Source organism: Triturus cristatus, chromosome 3_2, assembly GCF_964204655.1.
Source record: "Triturus cristatus chromosome 3_2, aTriCri1.1, whole genome shotgun sequence".
In the NCBI taxonomy this organism is placed as follows: domain Eukaryota; kingdom Metazoa; phylum Chordata; class Amphibia; order Caudata; family Salamandridae; genus Triturus; species Triturus cristatus.
In genome coordinates this window covers 1,052,206,178-1,052,226,839 of record NC_140584.1, presented here as the reverse complement: position 1 = coordinate 1,052,226,839, position 20,662 = coordinate 1,052,206,178, and the positions used below count along the sequence as shown (strand labels likewise).

Below are 20,662 nucleotides of genomic sequence, written 5' to 3'. Positions count from 1 at the left end.
TATTCAGGTAGAATTTCAACAGTTTAATCATCTTCTCATGACAGTTCACCAGCATTTGAAAGAGCAATTCTTCATGACGCTGGCTCTGCAAAACATAATGGTGCATCTCGTCTGTCAAAAGGGCACTGAACTATGACCATTTGTGGTAGCCTTAGCTTGGCTGGCTCAATGGTGGGGATGGACATAGCTGTGCCATATACTGAGCACTGAATTGGGCAGCTAAGCTCCTGGAGGCAATTGGGCAGAACACTCATTACCACCGTCCTGTACATTTGGCTCATTGTTTGTGTTTGTAAGGTTATATCAAGACACAGTCACCCCTGAATGAAGATTATAGTAACATGAAGCATCCGTGTAAGATAAGTCTCTGAGAGTTGCCTCCCAACCCCTACAACAGTCTTTCTGAAACGTTTTATTCCTGTGGACCTGTTTTTATTTGGGAACCCACATTCAACAGCGCTGTGCCACCACTACCATAGTTATCATCATTACCTAGTTGGTAATGAAATATAATTGATAGGTTTAGCCCCAGCACATGAACCCATCACTACCTGCTCATGACTCCCCATGGACATATGTTGGGCAGGCTTCCAGTAGCTTTTCAGTGCAACTCTCTGTCCCTGATCTCTTTGTAGTATGTTGTGCATGTGGAGGACTTCTATGGCATGTTTTGGCGAGAAATGTGGGGTCCTTTCTTACCTTCACTCGTGATCATCCTGCTGTTGAAGAAAGTCATGTTGAGTGGAACTTCAGAAGCTGCCCCGGTCAGCGGGCGGTACCCATCTTCCAGGCGGTAGATCGTTGGCTGGATGCAGGCATGAGCAAAGGGGTGGGCGATGGAGAACACGTTTGCTACTCGTGGGTCCACTGACTCGTTGTATCCCTGGTAGGCACCAATAATTTGTCCAGCTGCTTCAGGGCCCAGTAAAAGGGGCATGTATTCTTTGTAGGTGATTACCTGGAAGCAAACAGATATTACAAGGAAATTGTAAATAAAAACAAAACAAAGAGCTAATAAGTGATTCCAGGATTTCATCCAATAGTAGACTGCATTGTGTCTACAGGTTCACTCTCATTGTTACACAGTATAGTATCACCAGCACAGCTTTACTCTCATTGTTAGACAGTATTGTATCACCAGCACAGGTTTACTCACATTGTTACACAGTGTAGTATCACCAGTACAGGTTCATTCTCATTGTTATAAAGTATAGTATCACTAGCACAGGTTTTCACTCTCATTGTTAGACAGTATAGTATCGCCAGTACAGGTTCATTCTCATTGTTATTAAGTATAGTATCTCTAGCACAGGTTTTCACTCACATTGTTAAATAGTATAGTATCACGAGCACAGGTTCACTCTCAATGTTATACAGTATAGTATTACCAGGACAGGTTCACTTTCACTGTTTTAAAGTATAGTATCACTAGCACAGGTATATTCTCATTGCTACAAAGTATAGTATCACCATTACATGTTGACTGGTATTGTTATAGAGTATGGTATCATACGCACAACATCACTCTCACTAATAAACAGTATACTATCACCTTTACAGGTTCACTCTCATTAATAAACAGTATAGTATCACTAGCACAGGTTCACTCTCTGTGTGATACAGAATACTATCACCAGCACAGATTCACTCGCATTGTTACACATTATAGTATCACCAACATCGGTTCAGTCTCATTGTTACACAGTATAGTATCACCACTACAGGTTCACTCTCATTGTTATACAGTATAGCATCACCAGCACAGCTTTACTCTCATTGTCAGACAGTATAGTATCACCAGCAGAGGTTCACTCTCATTGTTATAGAGTATAGTATCACTAGCACAGGCTCACGTTCATTGTTGCACAGTATAGTGTAGTGGAGACGAAGCTCCAGGTACGCACATTGCTATGTCAGCATAAGCGTCTTAGAATTAAAACACCATCTTGCCACTTTTGCTGCTTTTGCACACGACACTGCATGTAGCTGTTATAATAAGATAACTGCTTGCTTGCTGTTTCTTTACATGTGAAACCGTCTGTTGTTCACATCCCTAGACGTGCACCGCGACCTTGGTCTGAACACTGTGTGCAGAAGCCGTCAGGGCCAAATAACAATGTATGTTTTTGAATTCATGTTGATTGGCCCACGCTCTAACACACACACAGCTGCAAATTTCTGAAACTCGAGTGCCTTTAATATTGCATTTTGCATGCATGATTCCGACACTTTGGAGAAGACCTTTTCCAGACACAGAGCAGAGCTGATCCTGTGATGTGATTCACCTAAGCTGATCTTTACGGTATGGGGTTCCCCATTAAAACCTAGAGACCTTCTAATAGTTTAATAATACTAGCTTTCTTATGAAGGGAGGGTGACTATAATACACTATCATTTATAACATGATTTCTCCCTTCATTTTATATGGTATTGTAGCAATGCTGATGGTTTTATTTTTAATCATTTGTCTGCTTATGTTAGCCAAAGTACTGTGTCTTAGGGCACGTAGTTCAAAATAAACATTTTAAACTATATTGTGTGTCTGATTACTATTGTTGTGGACTGATATGAGAATAATAATGAGAAGGTGTTTCTAATTCCCACCATTCCTGAGAGTACTCTAAGTCGCTTGTTCTGGGTTGTTTAATCATTGGTAGCTTCGAGATGATACGGAGAATGAATGAGACACTGATGCTAGTCGGATAGGGGTTCTGGGTACTGAGGTGAGTTTTTTGGTACACCACAATTCACTGAGGTCCTGGTTTCCTGCGCATAGTTCTGTGCATGAGCAGAATCCCTGCAACAATAGTATCACTAGCACAGGCTCACTCACATTGTTATACAGTATAGTATCACCAGCACAGTAACACTCTCATTATTACACAGTTTAGTATCACTAGCACAGAGTAATTCTCATTGTTATAAAGTATAGAATCACTAGCACAGATTTTCACTCTCATTGTTGCATAGTATAGCATCACCAGCACAGGTTCACCCTCATTGTTACACAGTATAGTATCACCACTACAGGTTCACTCTCATTGTTATACAGTAGAGTATCACCAGCACAGCTTTACTCTCATTATTATACAGTACAGTGTCGCCAGTACAGGTTCATTTTCATTGTTACCCAGTATAGTATCACTAGCACAGGTTAGTTCTCATTGATATAAAGTATAATATAACTCGCAAGGGTTCTCACTCTCATTGTTATATAGTACAGTATCACCAGCACAGGGTCACTTTCAGTGTTGCACAGTATAGTATCACTAGCACAGGTCCACTCTTATTGATATACAGTATAGTATCACCAGCACAGGTGCTTTCTCATTGTTACACAGTATAGTATCACCAGCACAGGCTCACTTTAATTGTTGCACAGTATAGTTTCACTAGGACAGGTTCACTCTCATTGTTACACAGTATAGTATCACTAGCACATATTTACTCTCATTGTTACACAGTATAGTATCACTAGCGCAGGTTCACTCTCATTGTTACACAGTATAGTATCACTAGCGCAGGTTCACTCTCATTCTTATACAGTATAGTATCACCAGCACAGGTTCACTCTCATTGTTACACAGTATAGTATTACCAGTGCAGGCTCACTCTCATTGATATACAGAATAGTATCACCAGCTCAGGTTTACTCTCATTGTTACACAGTATCGTATCACCATGCACAGGACCACGCCCACTATTACCAGCACACAATCAACAGCAGACAATACATTTTACTGTTACTTAATACAGTATCACAAGCACAAAATCACATTATCTGCTACACAGTACAGGATAGTATCTCAAGCACAGAACCACTCTCGATATTAGACAGATCACTCTTAAAATTCAGTACAGTATCACCAGTAGTGTATCACTCTTTTAAACCATAGTACAGTTTCACCAGCAATGGTTCACTCCTTGTTACAGAGTACTCTCACTGCTTCACAGTGTTTACAGTTTACCCTGCACTGCTTCACTGACATTGTTAACCATTACAGTTTACTCAAGACTAGATCACTCACATTTTTTGCACTTGTGTTTGTACGAGGGGACCTTCTACCCCACTTGGAAATTATTTTGTTTGATCTTTGGCTCAGGCACAAATAGGATTGTCCAACCATGAAAGCTGCAGTTCAACAGGCTTTAAAGGTGGATGTGCAATTTAGTTGTCTGTGTTGGTCAGTCCTGCTTATCTGCAATTACTAATGGCATTCAACCAGATACTACACTACAAACGCACCAGTTAATACTTAAAATGCTTCCCTTCTTCTCCCTCACACTTCTTGCAGAAGTTAATTCAGTCAAATCATTCTGTGAAATATACCTTCTGAGTTTGATACTAAAGCTGGTGCACCTAACACCGGGGTCAGTATCTGGACTATACAGGATCATGCATGCCATTAACATGCATGCTGGTTCAACGTGATCTTAACCATGCCAGTCTTAACCACGTATATGCCTTTACCACCCATGCATTTAGAACAAAATATGTGTTAAGACATGTATGGCAAAGACAAATGCGTAGTTAAAACGAACGACCCCTGCCCCCCGCCCCCCGCTCTGACCCTTAAAACGCCCCCAGGGCACAAATCTACTCTAACCTCACCCCCACCTCCTCCTACCCCCGACCGCTAAAAACATCCCTGATCTCCCTGAGCTCTAAAAACGTCCCTTACACCCCCCCCACCAAGTCCTAAAAACTTCCCCTGACCCCCAGCCCTGAAAACAAACCCCCAGCCCTTACAAACTACCCCCCACCTCCACAAAATCCAGTCTCACTTACCTCACTGCATCCTGTTCCTATCCTTCCTCTTCCTGGGCCCACCCAATCCGGACATCTAGACCGCGCATATGCCTTAACCACACAAATGTGTGGTAAGGCATATGCGTGGTTAAGGCAAGCCTGGTAGCACTTGTGTTGTTGGGGCACGCATTGCTGAGGGCGTGTTGTTCCGGCCGCTTTCCCTCAAAATGCAACTCTGGTGGGACCCTGGCAAGGTGGGTGAATAAAACTGTCTGACACTACGACTAGCCCTAGTAAGGCCATGGCATTCAATCAGAAGTTCTCTGCTACGTTCAGACCCTTTTTATGTGCTACGCTCGCATATCAGGTGATTGTTTTTGGTGTTAACAACACAAATTCAACAGGGTTTCAAATGTAGTCAAATAAATGTACTTTTTGGAATACCTGGAGAATGCCTCCTACAACTTTTCTGGCTTCCTGATAGAGAGTTTCTCCTGTCCATCGAGGGTTCATTTCCCGCATTTCAGTGGCCACACGGTTGTGTTCTCGCATGAAAAGTGTGTGGAGGGCTGTGAGGCCTGGTTGCACACTCGTCCTGGGATCACCTTGATGTAAAGAAAAGCATTACACACAAATTAGCAGGCCTGTCATTTAACAACGTTAATTCAGAGCAAAGTATTATTTCTACATGTGAGGCTGCGTGGAATTCAGACTGGCCAAGGGTTGACCATCTTTTGCGTGGGATTGCCCCGGATTATTAACTAGACTGTTTTTGCTGGCCATGGAACTCTGTGCACTGTACCTTTGATAACCAGTGGGGAAAAATGCTTGTGCTCCCCCTTTCAACATGATGAAATTGACAAATCCCTGATTTGCAATATAACTTGCCAATAATTCCCTAGGAAATGGTACCCAAAGTGCACCCAGGGCCTGTAAGTTAAATATCATGAGTGGAATGCAGCACCCATTGTGCAACCCACTGCAGTGATACAGCAATCCCGACCCCAGGCCGACCACCATCGCCTGGCAAAGCAGTTTTTAAACTGCCAACTTAACTTATCAAAATTAGCCGTTTTGATGGGCCTAAACGTTAATTTGAAATGCTAATAAGTCTTACCTATGGTAGGCCTTAGTGCCCATAAAGGCAGAATTCATGGTATTTAAAACTAGGACAGGTGAAAGTTTAATGTCCCACATGTCCTTACTGTGAAAAGGCCTAAATGCTATTTCAATGTGGCAAGGCTGGCTCCTTCCATAGAGAAATACTGGATTACTTTATTACACCTTATAATGCTAATTCCTGCATACAGCCTCTAAGGCCTTTTTTTAAGTATTTTAACTGTCACATGGCAACTGATGGCTCCCCTGTAGTGAGGTGCACTTAAAAGTTGACCTACCCAGTCTAAGGTAGATGTAACTCACATCTAAGTCAAACCCCCCAATTATTGACCATCTAGTCAAGCTGGAACCAATCCCTGCAGGAGAGGGAGCTGCCTCAGAACCAGAAGGGAAGGGTTGGCCATTTCTATAGCCACACCTCTGGGTGGGCACAGGGAGCTCTGACCATGGGACGTAATGTTCTGCTATGTTGGATTTAGGGAGAAAGAGTCACTCTGGGATTGTTTGTAGTAGACCACACAGGAAGTGCTACACAAATGGATAGGGTCACCCTAGAAACGTCTAAGCCATTGCATAGGGAGTGGCCAGGAGTTCCCTCCACCCAGAGGCTGGTGGTAGTCATAAATATGGCACCCTCAGTACCCTCCTCAGATCACCTCTGGACCTGTGGAGAGTCAGAAGAGGACTAGACCTGCTGTCTATGACCTAAGAAGAGGCCTGTTGACTGGACCTGCTCTCCCTCATGCACCCATAACAAAGAAGTGGATTCCACAGTTCATAATGCTAAACTCCTGTTAGCTTCAAGATGCTGTTTCCTGTATTCCCAGCTCACCAGCTCCAAATGAACATATCCTTGACCCAGTTGCTGAAGTGAGTCTTGATCCCCAAGTGCTCGCCCCATGGCCCTGGATACATGGCTGGTGTCAAGGTGTACTCCTCCTAAAGACTGCTGCAACCTGGAACTTTGCCCTGAGAACCAGCATGAGACTGGGGCCAACCTGCCAAGCTAAGATGCTGAGGGTGCATCGCCACTGGGGTTGAGTTTGCCACAGTCCTGCTATGTTCTTTACGCAAACACAAGGAGATGATGGACGGGGCACTGAAACTTTTCAGACATTCACCCCCAGTCACAGATCTGGGTTGAATCCATCATTGTTCTTTAGCCACTGGAGTCAAGCTATCCTGGCTGATGAGGGCTGAAAGCCCGAAACCAGTCCTAGGATGCTTGTTTCCAGTCCAGAGAGGACCTGGCCTGACAGTTCGGGCTGAGCTGTTCACATTGGGCGGAGGGTCAAGACTGATTTGCATATGGCTGGGTCCAAACTGGAATGGCATGGTGAGCAAAAAAACTATAGATTTAGGCCCAGATCTCTGTACTGGTGTGAATGTATGACATTGTTCTGCATTTTGTCCATCAATTGTTCTTTTTACATGTTCTTCTCCGCAGCAGCAAATCTGATTCAGCCGGACTGCCACTGACTGGCATTGGACGACGTGCAATCCTTTTCATCCACAGCCTCCAGCTTTGCCCTACTGAGGAAATCCAAGCTGCAGAAAAGTTTGTATGTCAAAAGGGAGAAAGATTCACTGGACCAAGCTGCCGCCTGTATCTGATTGATGTCGAGAGCTTCTTTGGATGCAAAGCCTGAACTTTTCCCACTCTGTAGTTTCCCTCCTTCATCACAGACTTTACAAAAACCACATACTTCGGCTCCCTGTCGATGTTGAGCACGGCTTTGTCCACAGCCTGCTTCCTTGCCCTGCTGAAGACATTTTGGTCCATAAAAGTTTCTAAGCATGAAGGTAGCTTTCTGATTGGTATAAACTCATCCTTTTATCCCATCAGTGCTCCATCATGGTCCGCCTTTAAACGTACCCTTTTCCTGGTCATGTGCAACCAGATGACTGTGGTTGACAAGTAACATTTGTTAGCGCTACTATTAAATTCAGAATTTAAAAATTCAGGACTCTGGTTCTATTTACTAGATTTTTGTCAATTTGTTGTCATTTGTTATTTATTCAAATTCACACTATTTTTCTAAATTGGTTTGGGATTTATTTAGTGTTGTGTTTTGACTTTATTGCTGTTTGAATACTGCATAAATAATTTATACATTGCCTCTAAGTTAAGTCTGTCTGTTCTGTGCCATAGCTACCAGGGGGGTTGAGCCCAGGTTAGTTTAGTGATTTTAAGGGTTCACCTTGACAAGTATTGTGGTAATTATTTGAGGTTGGTACTCATCTCCCTCAACTAATACCGCAATTTCATATACCAAGAAAGTTGGCAATTGAATCTGACGCGGAGTTTGGATGAAATGAAATGAAATATGAAATACCAGCATTTGTAAAGCACACTGCTACCTTCGGAGAGGTGTCCCGGTGCTGGGGGCCATCTGGAAGATTAAGCGAGCTATTGTCCAGAGTCACAAGGTGCTGGGCTAACCTGCCGCAGGGGATCGAACCGTGCGCCCCCGTGTTCCAGTGTTAGCTGCCGTGGCCGCTGCCCCACACCTCTTCCCCGTACCGTAGGAGCATCACAGGTATATTAAGGGAGCGCTCATTTAGCTCCTAAAGAGGTATCATGACAGTATTGACAGATAGGATATGCTTGCCATTGCACAACTCACTGTTACTTATTAAATCGCCCTCTGATTAAAGCCACATCAGACCCACTGGGCCTGGTTTATGTCTGTGCTCCCTCTAGTATGACTTGGGTCGGAAAGCAAGTTCCTATCGCCTAACGTGTGAAAGTGAACATCCTTTTTGTTGCCAAAGAGCTCTGCAGCACATCACCTGTTCCTTAGTTTTCCATGATGGCCCCACCTGTCTTGTTTAAGTGCCTCAGACTTCTTGGCGGGCAGTTCGATTAATTGCTCTCATTAACTTTTCGGATTGACTTTGACACTGCAGGTCATCACTGATTTTACTGATTTACTGATTTTGTGTAATGGTTGATCAGGTTATCATTACTATAGGTGCTGGTTCCATGGCATCCCAGTTAACACCAACTGAAAGATCCAGCTATTTCTGTGTGTCCAATTTTACAGATTTTGGCCAACAAGAAATTCTACTATTGCCAACAATATGGTTGTCTCCACACTTAAAACGACAGCACCAAAAGATGCCTTTTTACTTTTTTCTTTTATATGCGATATGTGTGTGTAAACATTCATCCATTTGTTCGCATATCTCTAGGTAATAAATTGCAAAAAAAGGATTCCTTCTTGAATTGCCAGCCACAAAAGTATTGTTCATGGTACCTTAGTTACAGATTTTCTGAAACAATGTGTCAGATTTAAGTTACTGTACGCTACTACACAGGAACAGAGATGCTAGCTCCCGAATCCACCCCAACAGCAACCTAGAGCTTATTGTAACAAGTCTCTAGAGAGGCTTTCATAGGGGAAGGGGGAAAAGGGGATAAAATAACAAAAGAGAGAAGAGACTGTTCTGGCTGGTTTCTTCAGTAGTCCATCCTGCAGACTTCTGTTGTTGATGAGGTAAACCTGTAGACAAGAGTTAATGTTATCATAAAACCTTTTGTCCTTAAGCCTGTCTTAATTCTTTAAACCCTGTTATCTCGCTTCCTTACCCTGCTAATCCCAGAACACAGCTCCTCTTCAATTTCTATGTAGTCTTTTCTGTGTGTGCTCTTTTATTCCTTAACTGAATTCTTTATCTGCAATAGAAAGACAACTTCAACCTAAAGCTTATCCTCTTCATGCTTCTCCCTGTGTATGTTTACTTACTTCTCTATTTTCCGTTATTCTCTTCTATTTTAATCTTCCTTGCTGTCAGCCTCTATTTGCAGTTTCTTTCCTTTTAGCACACCTGCAATATATTTACATTTATTTGTTAAGGACCTCTACTCTCCCCTTGACTCTGTATTATTGTATTCAATTAGAATTCTACTTACTGTGTTTAAGGTCTTTTCCTATTGGTAATTAATCATCTGTTTATAATGTATTTTCTCTTCTCTTCCTTTTACGTTTTATCTTATTGCTCTCGGTTTTCCCAGCTACCAACTGATGTCTTTTATCTCTCTGGTAAGTATTGTTCTCTTGTTTTAACTATTTACACCTTGCTTATGTTGCTCTAACCTGTAATTCTAACAACCACTTCATTGTTACAGGTCTTGCCGATTTAGCACTTGATTTCTGTGCTGGGTTACAGAAATGCCGTTTTCTCCACAGTAAGTTTGTTTACTTATTTGTTATCAGCAAATGTATTTCTATTCACAGATTGTAAATTACGCTTTTGATAACTTAGCTTTGTTTTCTTCTTCTTTTTCAGATGCTTCGGTGTGACGCTGCTTCGTCTCTCTCTCTCCACACGGTACTAATGCCTCACAACACGGAGACCTGCCGCTCTCCTCACAACCGCTAACTTCTTTGAACTCGGGTTCGCGAACTCGTAACCAGCAGGCTCCCGAATGCCTTTCTCTGCCCTGATAATGATATTCTCTCAAAAAAACCAAACACTATGACTTTTGCTATCGCACTCTGAAGTACGCTCCTGACTCCCTGGAATTCTCGGTGAAGTGCGCAGTTCACAAGCAGCGCGAGAGCCTCACCTGGAATTCCAGCGCGTTCTCTACTAGACACTAGAACGCTAACAGCTACTCGATTCCGGTGGCCTTTGTAGGTGCCATTTCCGAGTTAGCTCCATCCATGTATCTTCCATAGCACGGGGAGTGAAGGCTTTGACCTTTCGATGCGCTATTAAACTTATCTGTAACTTTGGAGTTCTGACAGTACCCTCCAACAAGGTAGGTTCTCTCCTCTGGGGTTTAGTTGGAAATCGTCGGTGAAAGGCCTTAACTAATCTTGGAGCATGGACATCTTCATCTCGTTCCCAAGATCTTTCCTCAGGCCCATAACCCTTCCAGTCCACCAAATAGTATAGCTCGCCTTTTTGCATTTTGGAGTCTAGAATTTCTTTGACTTCAAATTCTGTACCAGTCTCTAATTGAAGAGGCTTTGGTGGCAGGTCTTTTCATAAGTTTTCTGGAGCTTTCTTTAACAGAGCTATGTGGAAAACTGGGTGTATTTTCAACTTTGGTGGTAATTGAATTCGATAAGCCACCGGGTTTATTTTCTCCTCTACCAGATATGGACCAATAAATCTCGGTTGGAACTTCCGATTTCCTTTTAGTCTCAAATTCTTGGTACTTAACCAAACCTTATCTCCTATTTCCAATGGAGGGCCTACTCGTCTCTTTCCGTCGGCATAAGTCTTATACTTTTCTTTAGCTAGTTTAAGATTTTCAATTGCAGTCTTATACACCTGTTCTAACTATGTTACGATCTCCTCCACCGTAGGAACTGAGATTTCTGTTTGCCTGAGGGTTGAGTTTGGATGTCTTCCATAATTCATAAAGAAGGGGGAAAACCCGGTGGAAATTTTTTTTGCATTATTATGGGCAAACTCTGCAGCCCATAAATAGTCCGACCAATTTCCTTCTTGTTTCAAAAGAAACAATCTTAAATACTGTTCAAGTTCTTGATTCCCCCTTTCGGTTTGACCGTCAGTTTCTGGGTGATAACTGGTGGAAAAACGGACTTCTGTACCCAAACCTTCCATGAATATTTTCAAAAGTGGGAAATAAACTGTGGATCTCTATCAGTGATTACTTTTTTAGGGATCCCATGTATTTTCACTATTTGAGCACTAAAATGAGTCGCCAACTGCTTAGCCGTTGGCGCTCCCTTCAGAGCTGTGAAATGAGCCATTTTAGAAAGGGAATCTACCACTACTAAGATGGTATTGAAGCCCTGACTAAGGGGTAAGTCAGTAATGAGGTCTAATGTAATGGTGTGCCAAGGATAAGGTGGAGTGGGTAAAGGCATAAGTAAACCTTTTGGGGCCTGCCTTTCGGATTTTCCCTGAGCGCAAATCTCGCAAGTCTTGACATACTGCTCTATGCTCTTCGACATTTCAGGCCACCAATAGTGTCGCTGGATCAGTTCTCTGGTCTTTGCCTCCCCCTTATGTCCTGCCAACTTCGCATCATGGCATTCCTTGATGATCTGTTGCTGCAACTCTTTAGTGGGAATATACAGGGCTCCTTGGTAGTAGGGCAACTGATTACGGACTTCCCTTCCTTCCTTCTTCACCCACTCTTCCAAGGTCTTTTCATCCATTGCGTCTGTGATGCCATGTTCTAGATCAATTGAAGTAATTGCTCCAACAATTTTTTCACTTGGGATTATGGATTGATTTCCTAGGGGTGTCTTTTGATTTTCCGTGTCAATCCTGGACAAAGCATCTGCTTTCCCGTTCTGGGCTCCTGGCCGATAAGTGATGACGAAATCATATTCAGCAAAGTACAGCGACCATCGCAATTGTCTTGGTGTTAGGGTTCTGGCCGTCTTCAGAAATTTTAAATTTCTGTGGTCGGTGTATACTGTAACTTGATGCTGTGCCCCCATTTAATGATGCCTCCAGTCCTTGAATGCGTCTTTTATGGCCAATAGCTCCTTCTCTGTGATTGTATAGTTTATTTCCGCCGGGGTTAATTTTCTTGACCTATAGGCGACTGGATGCGACTGCCCCGTTAGCTTACTTCGTTGAGACAAAACTCCTCCCACGGCCTGGTCTGAGGCATCAGTCTCCGCATAAAAAGGTTCAGTCGGATCTGCATGCTGCAGAATTGGGGCTGACGTAAAACTTTCTTTTAGAGATCGGAAAGCTTCTTCAGCTTCAGTTGTCCATTCAAATTTGAGCCCTTTCTTTAATAAACGGGTGAGTGGTAAAATCTTATGTGAAAATTCACTAATGAATCTCCGGTAAAAATTGGCAAAGCCAATAAAGCTTTGTACTTCTTTGACGCTCTCGGGGGACTTCCAGTTTATTACTGCTTCGATCTTTTTACGGTCCATAAGAATGCCTGTTGGTAAAATTACAAAACCCAAAAATTCAACCTGAGAGACACTGAAAGCACACTTCTCTAGTTTTACAAACTGTTTTCTCTCTCTCAACTTCTGTAAAAACCCCTCTAACCTGATCCTGATGTTTTTCCTTGTCCTCAGAGTAGATAAGGATGTCATCAATGTACACTATCGCACACTGGTCGATGAATTCCTTCAATACATCGTTAATGAAGTGTTGGAAGGCTGCTGGAGCGTTACATAGCCCATAGGGCATAACCTGATATTCAAATAGGCCGAATCTCGTTCTGAAAGCTGTCTTCCACTCATCGCCCTCCATCATTCTTACCAGATGATACGCTGCTCTCAAATCCAACTTCGTGTAAATTGTTGCTCCTTTCACTTGATCTAACAAAACAGATATCAATGGCAATGGATAACGTTTTTTCTTTGTAATCTTATTGATGGCTCTGTAGTCGATGCAAGTCCTCAAATCCCCTTCTTTCTTCGGCACAAAAAATAGGGGCGAGGAGACTGGGGACTGCGAGGGACGAATGAAGCCGTTTGCTAGATACTTATCCAAATATTGCCTTAGGTGACGATGTTCTTTTTCCGTAAGGGCATACACACAACTACAGGGTAGATTTGAACCTGGTTCAATCTCTATTTTACAATCATAAGGTCTGTGTGGTGGTAATTGTTCAGCTTCCACTTTGTTGAATACATCTTCAAAATCTTGATATTCCTCTGGTATGTCTTGTACATGGATTACACAAATTGATTCCCCAGTCTGACACAATGAATGTGCAGGATTAACCTCTTGCTCCATTTGCTGACCTCCAAAACAATTTCCTAAACAATAATCTGATTCCATCTTAATGGCTCTGGTACTCCAGTTGATTGTTGGGTTATGTTCAGTAAGCCAGGGAAGTCCAAGGATCAATTGGAATTGGGGGGCATCGATCAAGTTAAACTGGATCTTCTCCTCATGTCCGTCATTCGAGATCAGATGTATTAGTTCCGTGTGGCTGACTATTGGACCTGAGGACAGATTGGTTCCATCCACAGCTCTAACGGGCTCACTTTTTGACTTTTTGATGGCCTCGATTCCCACCTTGCTTGCAAACCTTAAGTCACAAAAATTTCCGGTGGCTCCCGAGTCGATCATCACTGAGACTCCAATCAGCGTCACCTGTCGGAATCTGATTTCCATCGATAAAATTAGATGTGGCGCTACAGACTGTAGAGTATTGGCCACTCTATGTTCTTTTGGAGTCTGATCTAAAATCGCATCCATCTATTCAACTCCTCCAACAGATGGTGCCTTTAGTTTTCCTTCGGCTTGAAACATCCCTTGGGTTTCTTTGGACAAGCACGCACAAAATGGCCTCCCAATCCACAGTACATACAAAGATTGCTGGCTCTTCTTTTTTCCTTCTCTTCTTTGGAAAGAGGACACCGTATTGTACCAATCTGCATAGGTTCTATGCTCTGCTTACCTTCATAACTTCGTCCTCCTTCCGACCTGACTCGATCAAATCTTGGAACCACCGACTTGAATTCTTTTCTTTTTTCACCTTTTCTTTCCCCTTGACGGAAATCGCTTTCCAACACCAAGTCTACCAACGCTGAGATTTCTGTGGGTCTATTGGGTATTCCAGCCAATGCATCTTTTAACTCATCCTTTAAACCACGATAAAACACTGCCGCTCTCTTACTCTCAGGCCAGTTGGTTTCCACCACTAGTTTATTGAATTGAGCCAAATAAGAGACCACATCGCGATTCCCCTGTTTCAGGTCAAGTAGCTCATCCGCCTTCTGTCAAATATTCGAAGAAACTCTTGTTTGAAGTTCTCATAATTCCGCAATATGGGATCGTCCTTCGAAATCAGAGGCAAACACCAGGACGCTGCATCCCCACTTAAGTATGACAACACGAAGGCTACTCGAGATTGAGCTGGAAAAATGGAAGGGCGGCACATGAAATGTAACGAACACTGCGTAATGAATATTTAAGCCTTCTGCGGATCCCCACTAAAATGCTCTGGTGCCGCTAATGGAATGACGGGTGAGAGGGAGTGAATCACCTGAGTAGTCATCCTATTAGTCCCTTCTGGTAATGAGGCTTGAGCGTCCGACCCAGAACCAAAAGGTTGTCTAAACCTTTGCACCATTTCTGCGGTCTCTTTCCTAGAGTTTACTACTTCTACTCTAAGGCTCTGGTTTTCCTCTCGGACTGCACTTAACTCTTTTTGTATGGTATCTAATATGGTTCCTAACCCTTGTAAGTCTATTCCCTCAGCCATCTCTGTTCGGGTGTAAAATGCAACTTGGGCACTTCACTCTGTCAGATTTAAGTTACTGTACGCTACTACACAGGAACAGAGATGCTTGCTCCCGAATCCACCCCGACAGCAACCTAGAGCTTATTGTAACAAGTCTCTAGAGAGGATTTCATGGGGGAAGGGGGAAAAGTGGATAAAATAACAAAAGAGAGAAGAGACTGTTCTGGCTGGTTTCTTCAGTAGTCCACCCTGCAGACTTCTGTTGTTGGTGAGGTAAACCTGTAGACAAGAGTTAATGTTATCATAAAACCTTTTGTCCTTAAGCCTGTCTTAATTCTTTAAACCCTGTTATCTCGCTTCCTTACCCTGCTAATCCCAGAACACAGCTCCTCTTCTATTTCTGTGTAGTCTTTTCTGTGTGTGCTCTTTTATTCCTTAACTGAATTCTTTATCTGCAATAGAAAGACAACTTCAACCTAAGGCTTATCCTCTTCGTGCTTCTCCCTGTGTATGTTTACTTACTTCTCTATTTTCCGTTATTCTCTTCTATTTTAATCTTCCTTGCTGCCAGCCTCTATTTGCAGTTTCTTTCCTTTTAGCACACCTGCAATATATTTACATTTATTTGTTAAGGACCTCTACTCTCCCCTTGACTCTGTATTATTGTATTCAATTAGAATTCTACTTACTGTGTTTAAGGTATTTTCCTATTGGTAATTAATCATCTGTTTATAATGTATTTTCTCTTCTCTTCCTTTTAGGTTTTATCTTATTGCTCTCGGTTTTCCCAGCTACCAACTGATGTCTTTTATCTCTCAGGTAAGTATTGTTCTCTTGTTTTAACTATTTACACCTTGCTTATGTTGCTCTAACCTGTAATTCTAACAACCACTTCATTGTTACAGGTCTTGCCGATTTAGCACTTGATTTCTGTAACCCAGCTGGGTTACAGAAATGCCGTTTTCTCCACAGTAAGTTCGTTTACTTATTTGTTATCAGCAAATGTATTTCTATTCACAGATTGTAAATTACGCTTTTGATAACTTAGCTTCGTTTTCTTCTTCTTTTTCAGATGCTTCGGTGCGACACTGCTTCGTCTCTCTCTCTCCACACGGTACTAATGCCTCACAACACAGAGACCTGCCGCTCTCCTCACAACCGCTAACTTCTTTGAACTCGGGTTCGCGAACTCGTAACCAGCAGGCTCCCGAATGCCTTTCTCTGCCCTGATAATGATATTCTCTCAAAAAAAAAAACACTATGACTTTTGCTATCGCACTCTGAAGTACGCTCCTGACTCCCTGGAATTCTCGGTGAAGTGCGCGGTTCACAAGCAGCGCGAGCCTCACCTGGAATTCCAGCGCGTTCTCTACTAGACACCAGAACGCTATCAGCTACTCGATTCCGGTGGCCTTTTTAGGTGCCATTTCCGAGTTAGCTCCATCCATGTATCTTCCATAGCACGGGGAGTGAAGGCTTTGACTTTTCGATGCGCTATTAAACTTATCTGTAACAATGCTGTTACCCGGAGCTAGTTATTTTTTTTGCAGTCTCACACAACACTCTTGGTTCTTTCTCCTCATTTCACATTTAAGCCTTTTCTCTTTTTCTCTCACTCTAACATCAGTTGAAATTTTGTACAATCTTAAAAATAGTAAAGAAATAAAGACAAATAACCTGGAGTGAGAGAACCAAGGAGATCCAGGACTGATTATACATTGATCACCCCAGGAAGGCCCCATGGTAAGGTAAGCTGATGGCGACTGGCACAAAGGTTTATGTCTCTGAGTAATGGGGATAACGGTTTGTAAAGAGACCTTGCATTTCTGGTGCACAATAGTAACAAAGAAACACAAAGTTCACTTTGCAGAACAGGTAATCATGTGCTATGTTGCACTCTGAAATTTAGTAGAATATTTTCAAGCCACATAAAGATACACTTCAGAGTTTTCAGAAATCATGAATATAAATAGGGTCTACAAATCCACTGTAAGCAGAAATTATGCTCCTCACCACTCAAGAAACATGGAATGCCTGAAGATCTGTTGGTTAGGACGCAGGTGTCTTCTCCCATAGTGTTGAATGGAAGATACTCTCGTCCGTAATCAGTAAATCTCTGGTTAATAGCCAACAGCCCAAATTCATTTGTCATATTCCTAAGTCTGGTAGCCGTTGGCATGTCACTTCCGTACACTTGGCTACCATCAATAAATGATGTTGGAATGTTAATCTGTTCACGAACAATTGATCCTTCATTGCATGCTGGAGCTGAGCGGAAAAATGGAATGCAATCACTTCTGCTTGAAATCCTTGTATCATTGGGTGGAATCTGGATTAAAAGCATGACAGAAGAAGATTATATGTTATTCTAATATATAACATCATTGGAATTTATTATAGGATGATATGACATATTAGGGTAAATGCACAAAGTGAATTCCAATCCGAGTATAAATGCCCATTTGAAGAAAGCAGAGATTTGGTATGTACTTGAATAGTCTATCTAGGATAGAGTTTACCAGATGAGTTGCTGGAGGTAGAGATAGGGCAATTGGTTTAGGGATGTGGTTATGGGCATTGGAGATATAGAAACGTCTTACAAGGTAGAGGTATTTTGTGGGTTGTGTGGATTGAAGAAGAAGACTCTGAACCTCAGAGGATACTTTTTATATGTAGGTGCGGGTTGATGGTTCTTAGTATGTATTAATCCAGGTGAATATTTAACCATGCCTCCATGGGAAAGAAGAGTTAGAGATCTTGAATGGGTTCTGGATACAGCTTTGAATGTTGTGATCATAAACATCCATGGATGAATTTTAAGAGGAAGAGATACAGTAGGCTGGTGTTCTTTGATTAGGCTTCTGGAGATATAGGAACATCAGTGAGAGAAAGTTGAGGTACAACTCGTATGGGGAGATTTGTAAGTAGCATTAAAAGCAGAGCTCTGAAAGCTCAGAGGTAGTTCTATGGCTAGGGTAATGAATGAGAAGACCTTCACATCCTAGATGGAATTTATTTATTTACGTATTTATTCTTTAAACAGTTCTTTATTAGCATCCTAGGCTACATTAAAATGTTGTTTTGTTAAATAGGAGATGCAGAGATTCTGTGGTTTAGATTTTGGTCTGAGAATTTTCATAGGTTGGTAACAGGTGGCAATACAGTGGAGGTTGTATTGATTGGTTATTGGCATTGAACGTCTGGAAGGTCTTTGATAGACAATTGGAAAGTAAAATCTCAAGGTTCCTTAATGAAGCACCATTGGAAAGTTACTGGTAAAGACATAGTGGTGATACTGTGGTTGCATATTGGAAAAAACGGTCAGATGGCCCTTATATTTACAAGATGGAAGTATCTGATAGATAAACTATAGTTGGACTGTCCGAAATAAATCCAGAATGGCTCGATCCGTGCACATTTTCAGGATGGCTATTAAGTATTGTAAATTAGTTCTGTTTACTGTCTCTATGTGTAAATGTATGCATTTTTCTGAATATCTGCCAACAATCACACCCTCAGATTATAGGTTGGGCACTCCTGACGTATCATGCAAGGTCGTGGTTTGAAGGCTGGATACCTTCATTTTCTTATTTCAGAATGAATTCTGGAATCTCTAATAAACAATGTGTATTTACTTCACATACTTTGTAAATTTAAGCAGTCTCCAGCAATGATACCAGTGTGCTGTAAAGAACAATGTACCAATTGGGTTAATAAAAAAACAGTGAAGATTATGCAGCCAGATCATTTATTACCAATCCATTAGAACCCAAGGGCCAGATGTACGATGCTTGCCTTTTGCATCACAAATTGCATCAAATTGCGACTCGCAGTTTGTGACTCGCAAATTTCAATGTACAACAGTGTCTCAGACACAGTTTGAAATTCCCACTGGGGTCGCAAATTGCATGCCTCATCAATATTCATGAGGCAAGTGCAATCTGCGACCCCATTGCGAATGGCTAGCACTCACAGGGATGGTGGCCTGTTGGGGTCAGCAGACCACCATGTATGTGACTGCTTTTTAAATAAAGCAGTTGTTTTTTTACTGCAGCCTGTTTCCCTTAAAGGAAAACAGGATGCATTTAAAAAAGAAAAATGAAACTTTTCATTTTCGTATTTTAAGATCAGGCGGTAGTCCCTTAAAAAATATTTTCGCACCCATTCACAAAGGAGAAGTGGTCCCCTGGGGACCCCGTCCCATTTGTGAGTGGCTTACCACCCTTTTTAAACGGGTGGTAAGCTGCAAGTGTTTTGCGACCGCAAATGCGGTCGCAAAACAATCATACATTGGTGTGAGACCCACTATTAGGAAGGGACGCCCTTGGCACGCCCCTTCCTAATAGCGAGTCGCAAACCATATTTTGTGAGTCGCTAATAGGTTAGTGACTCACAATATATAGGTTGTACATAGGGCTGACCTATTTTGCAGTCGCAAACAGGCCAAATTCCCGTTTGTGACCACAAAAACCAGTTGTACATCTGCCCCTCGGTATGTTATAATTTCAAAGATGTTTTAAGGAGGAGAATTTTTGCATATTCTCGGAACACCATCAGAGTGGAGGAGATCCAGAACTCTTCAAGTAGTGTTACTGAATTTAAGAGCTGGTTCTGAGAAAGCCTGAGAAACTGTGTGACATCATTTTAGCCATTCGGAGAGAGAATCAGGTGCAAGTTCCTGACCCTCTATAAATTGAAAACTATTTTTGAGAAATAGCTGGTTCTTCCATGATGTGTTGCTTTACAAATAACATATACTTCAATAAATGTGTGTAGACATTAAGGTGTTGAAAGCTCCAAAAAGTACTCAATTGAAACGTAAGTTTAATGACTCAATAAAGTTATCAATTATCTGGTGGTTTTTTGAACGTTTTTGGGGAAGAGTTGTGCTACTCCCTGCACTGGTTTGGCGGACCAGCTGCTGTAGGATTCGTTTGTTGGAAGTAGAATCAGGTGTAAGGCTCACCAAATGCAGGGATGTTGAAGGAACTTTTTCTCCTTAGTGGATGGTGGCTACTTGACAGGAACCATAATGGGGCTAAAAAAGCTATTTATGGCCTTCGTGAACCAACTAACCTGCTGTTACTGATGTATCAATCAATCAATCAATATGAACTTTATTCGGATAAAACAACATATCCATAAAAGTGCAGTAAAAAATAAATAATACACAAAAATGCTAAAAAAGCCAAAATATACACAGATTTTAAAAGGGTCCATTAATCAGGGTGCATCGAGTTACGTATACGCATCACTGTTTTCAGAAATGATCCAACTCTTAAACATAGTTCATCATCAGTAATAGCTAGTACCTTTTCATAGGCTACTTTATAATCCATAATATTGCGAGACTTAAAATATGGGATCAGGAATTTTTTCGTAGGAGCTGAGTAGTAACTACAAAAGAACAGGAAATGAAGCATTGACTGCCCTTGAGTATTATTACATGGACACGGTAATAAGTTAAGGTTATGTATAAAACCGATAGGGAATGACAGCAAATATTTCATGGTGTCTGTCCTTAACCTAAAGAACAGGCCCCTTTCCCAGCAACCAATTGGTTTAAGGAGGTATATAGGCATAGCAGGGGGTGCATCCATCAGCATGTATCTGGCAACTGAGGTTTTATTACACTCAGT

At 42.0% G+C, this 20,662-nt stretch overlaps 1 protein-coding gene across 3 annotated transcripts in view; it reads right to left on the bottom strand.

The window, feature by feature from the left end:
* LOC146859096 (eosinophil peroxidase-like) overlaps window positions 1-20,662 on the bottom strand; it is a 306,952-nt gene that overhangs the window by 81,237 nt on the left and 205,053 nt on the right. For all 3 annotated transcript variants that reach the window (XM_085649750.1, XM_085649749.1, XM_085649751.1), the window contains 3 exons: window positions 17,037-17,352; window positions 5,195-5,355; window positions 700-958 (listed from right to left, as the gene is read on the bottom strand). In XM_085649750.1, the coding sequence (XP_085505876.1) occupies window positions 700-958; window positions 5,195-5,355; window positions 17,037-17,352 (736 nt within the window). The remainder of the gene's footprint in view (window positions 1-699; window positions 959-5,194; window positions 5,356-17,036; window positions 17,353-20,662) is intronic.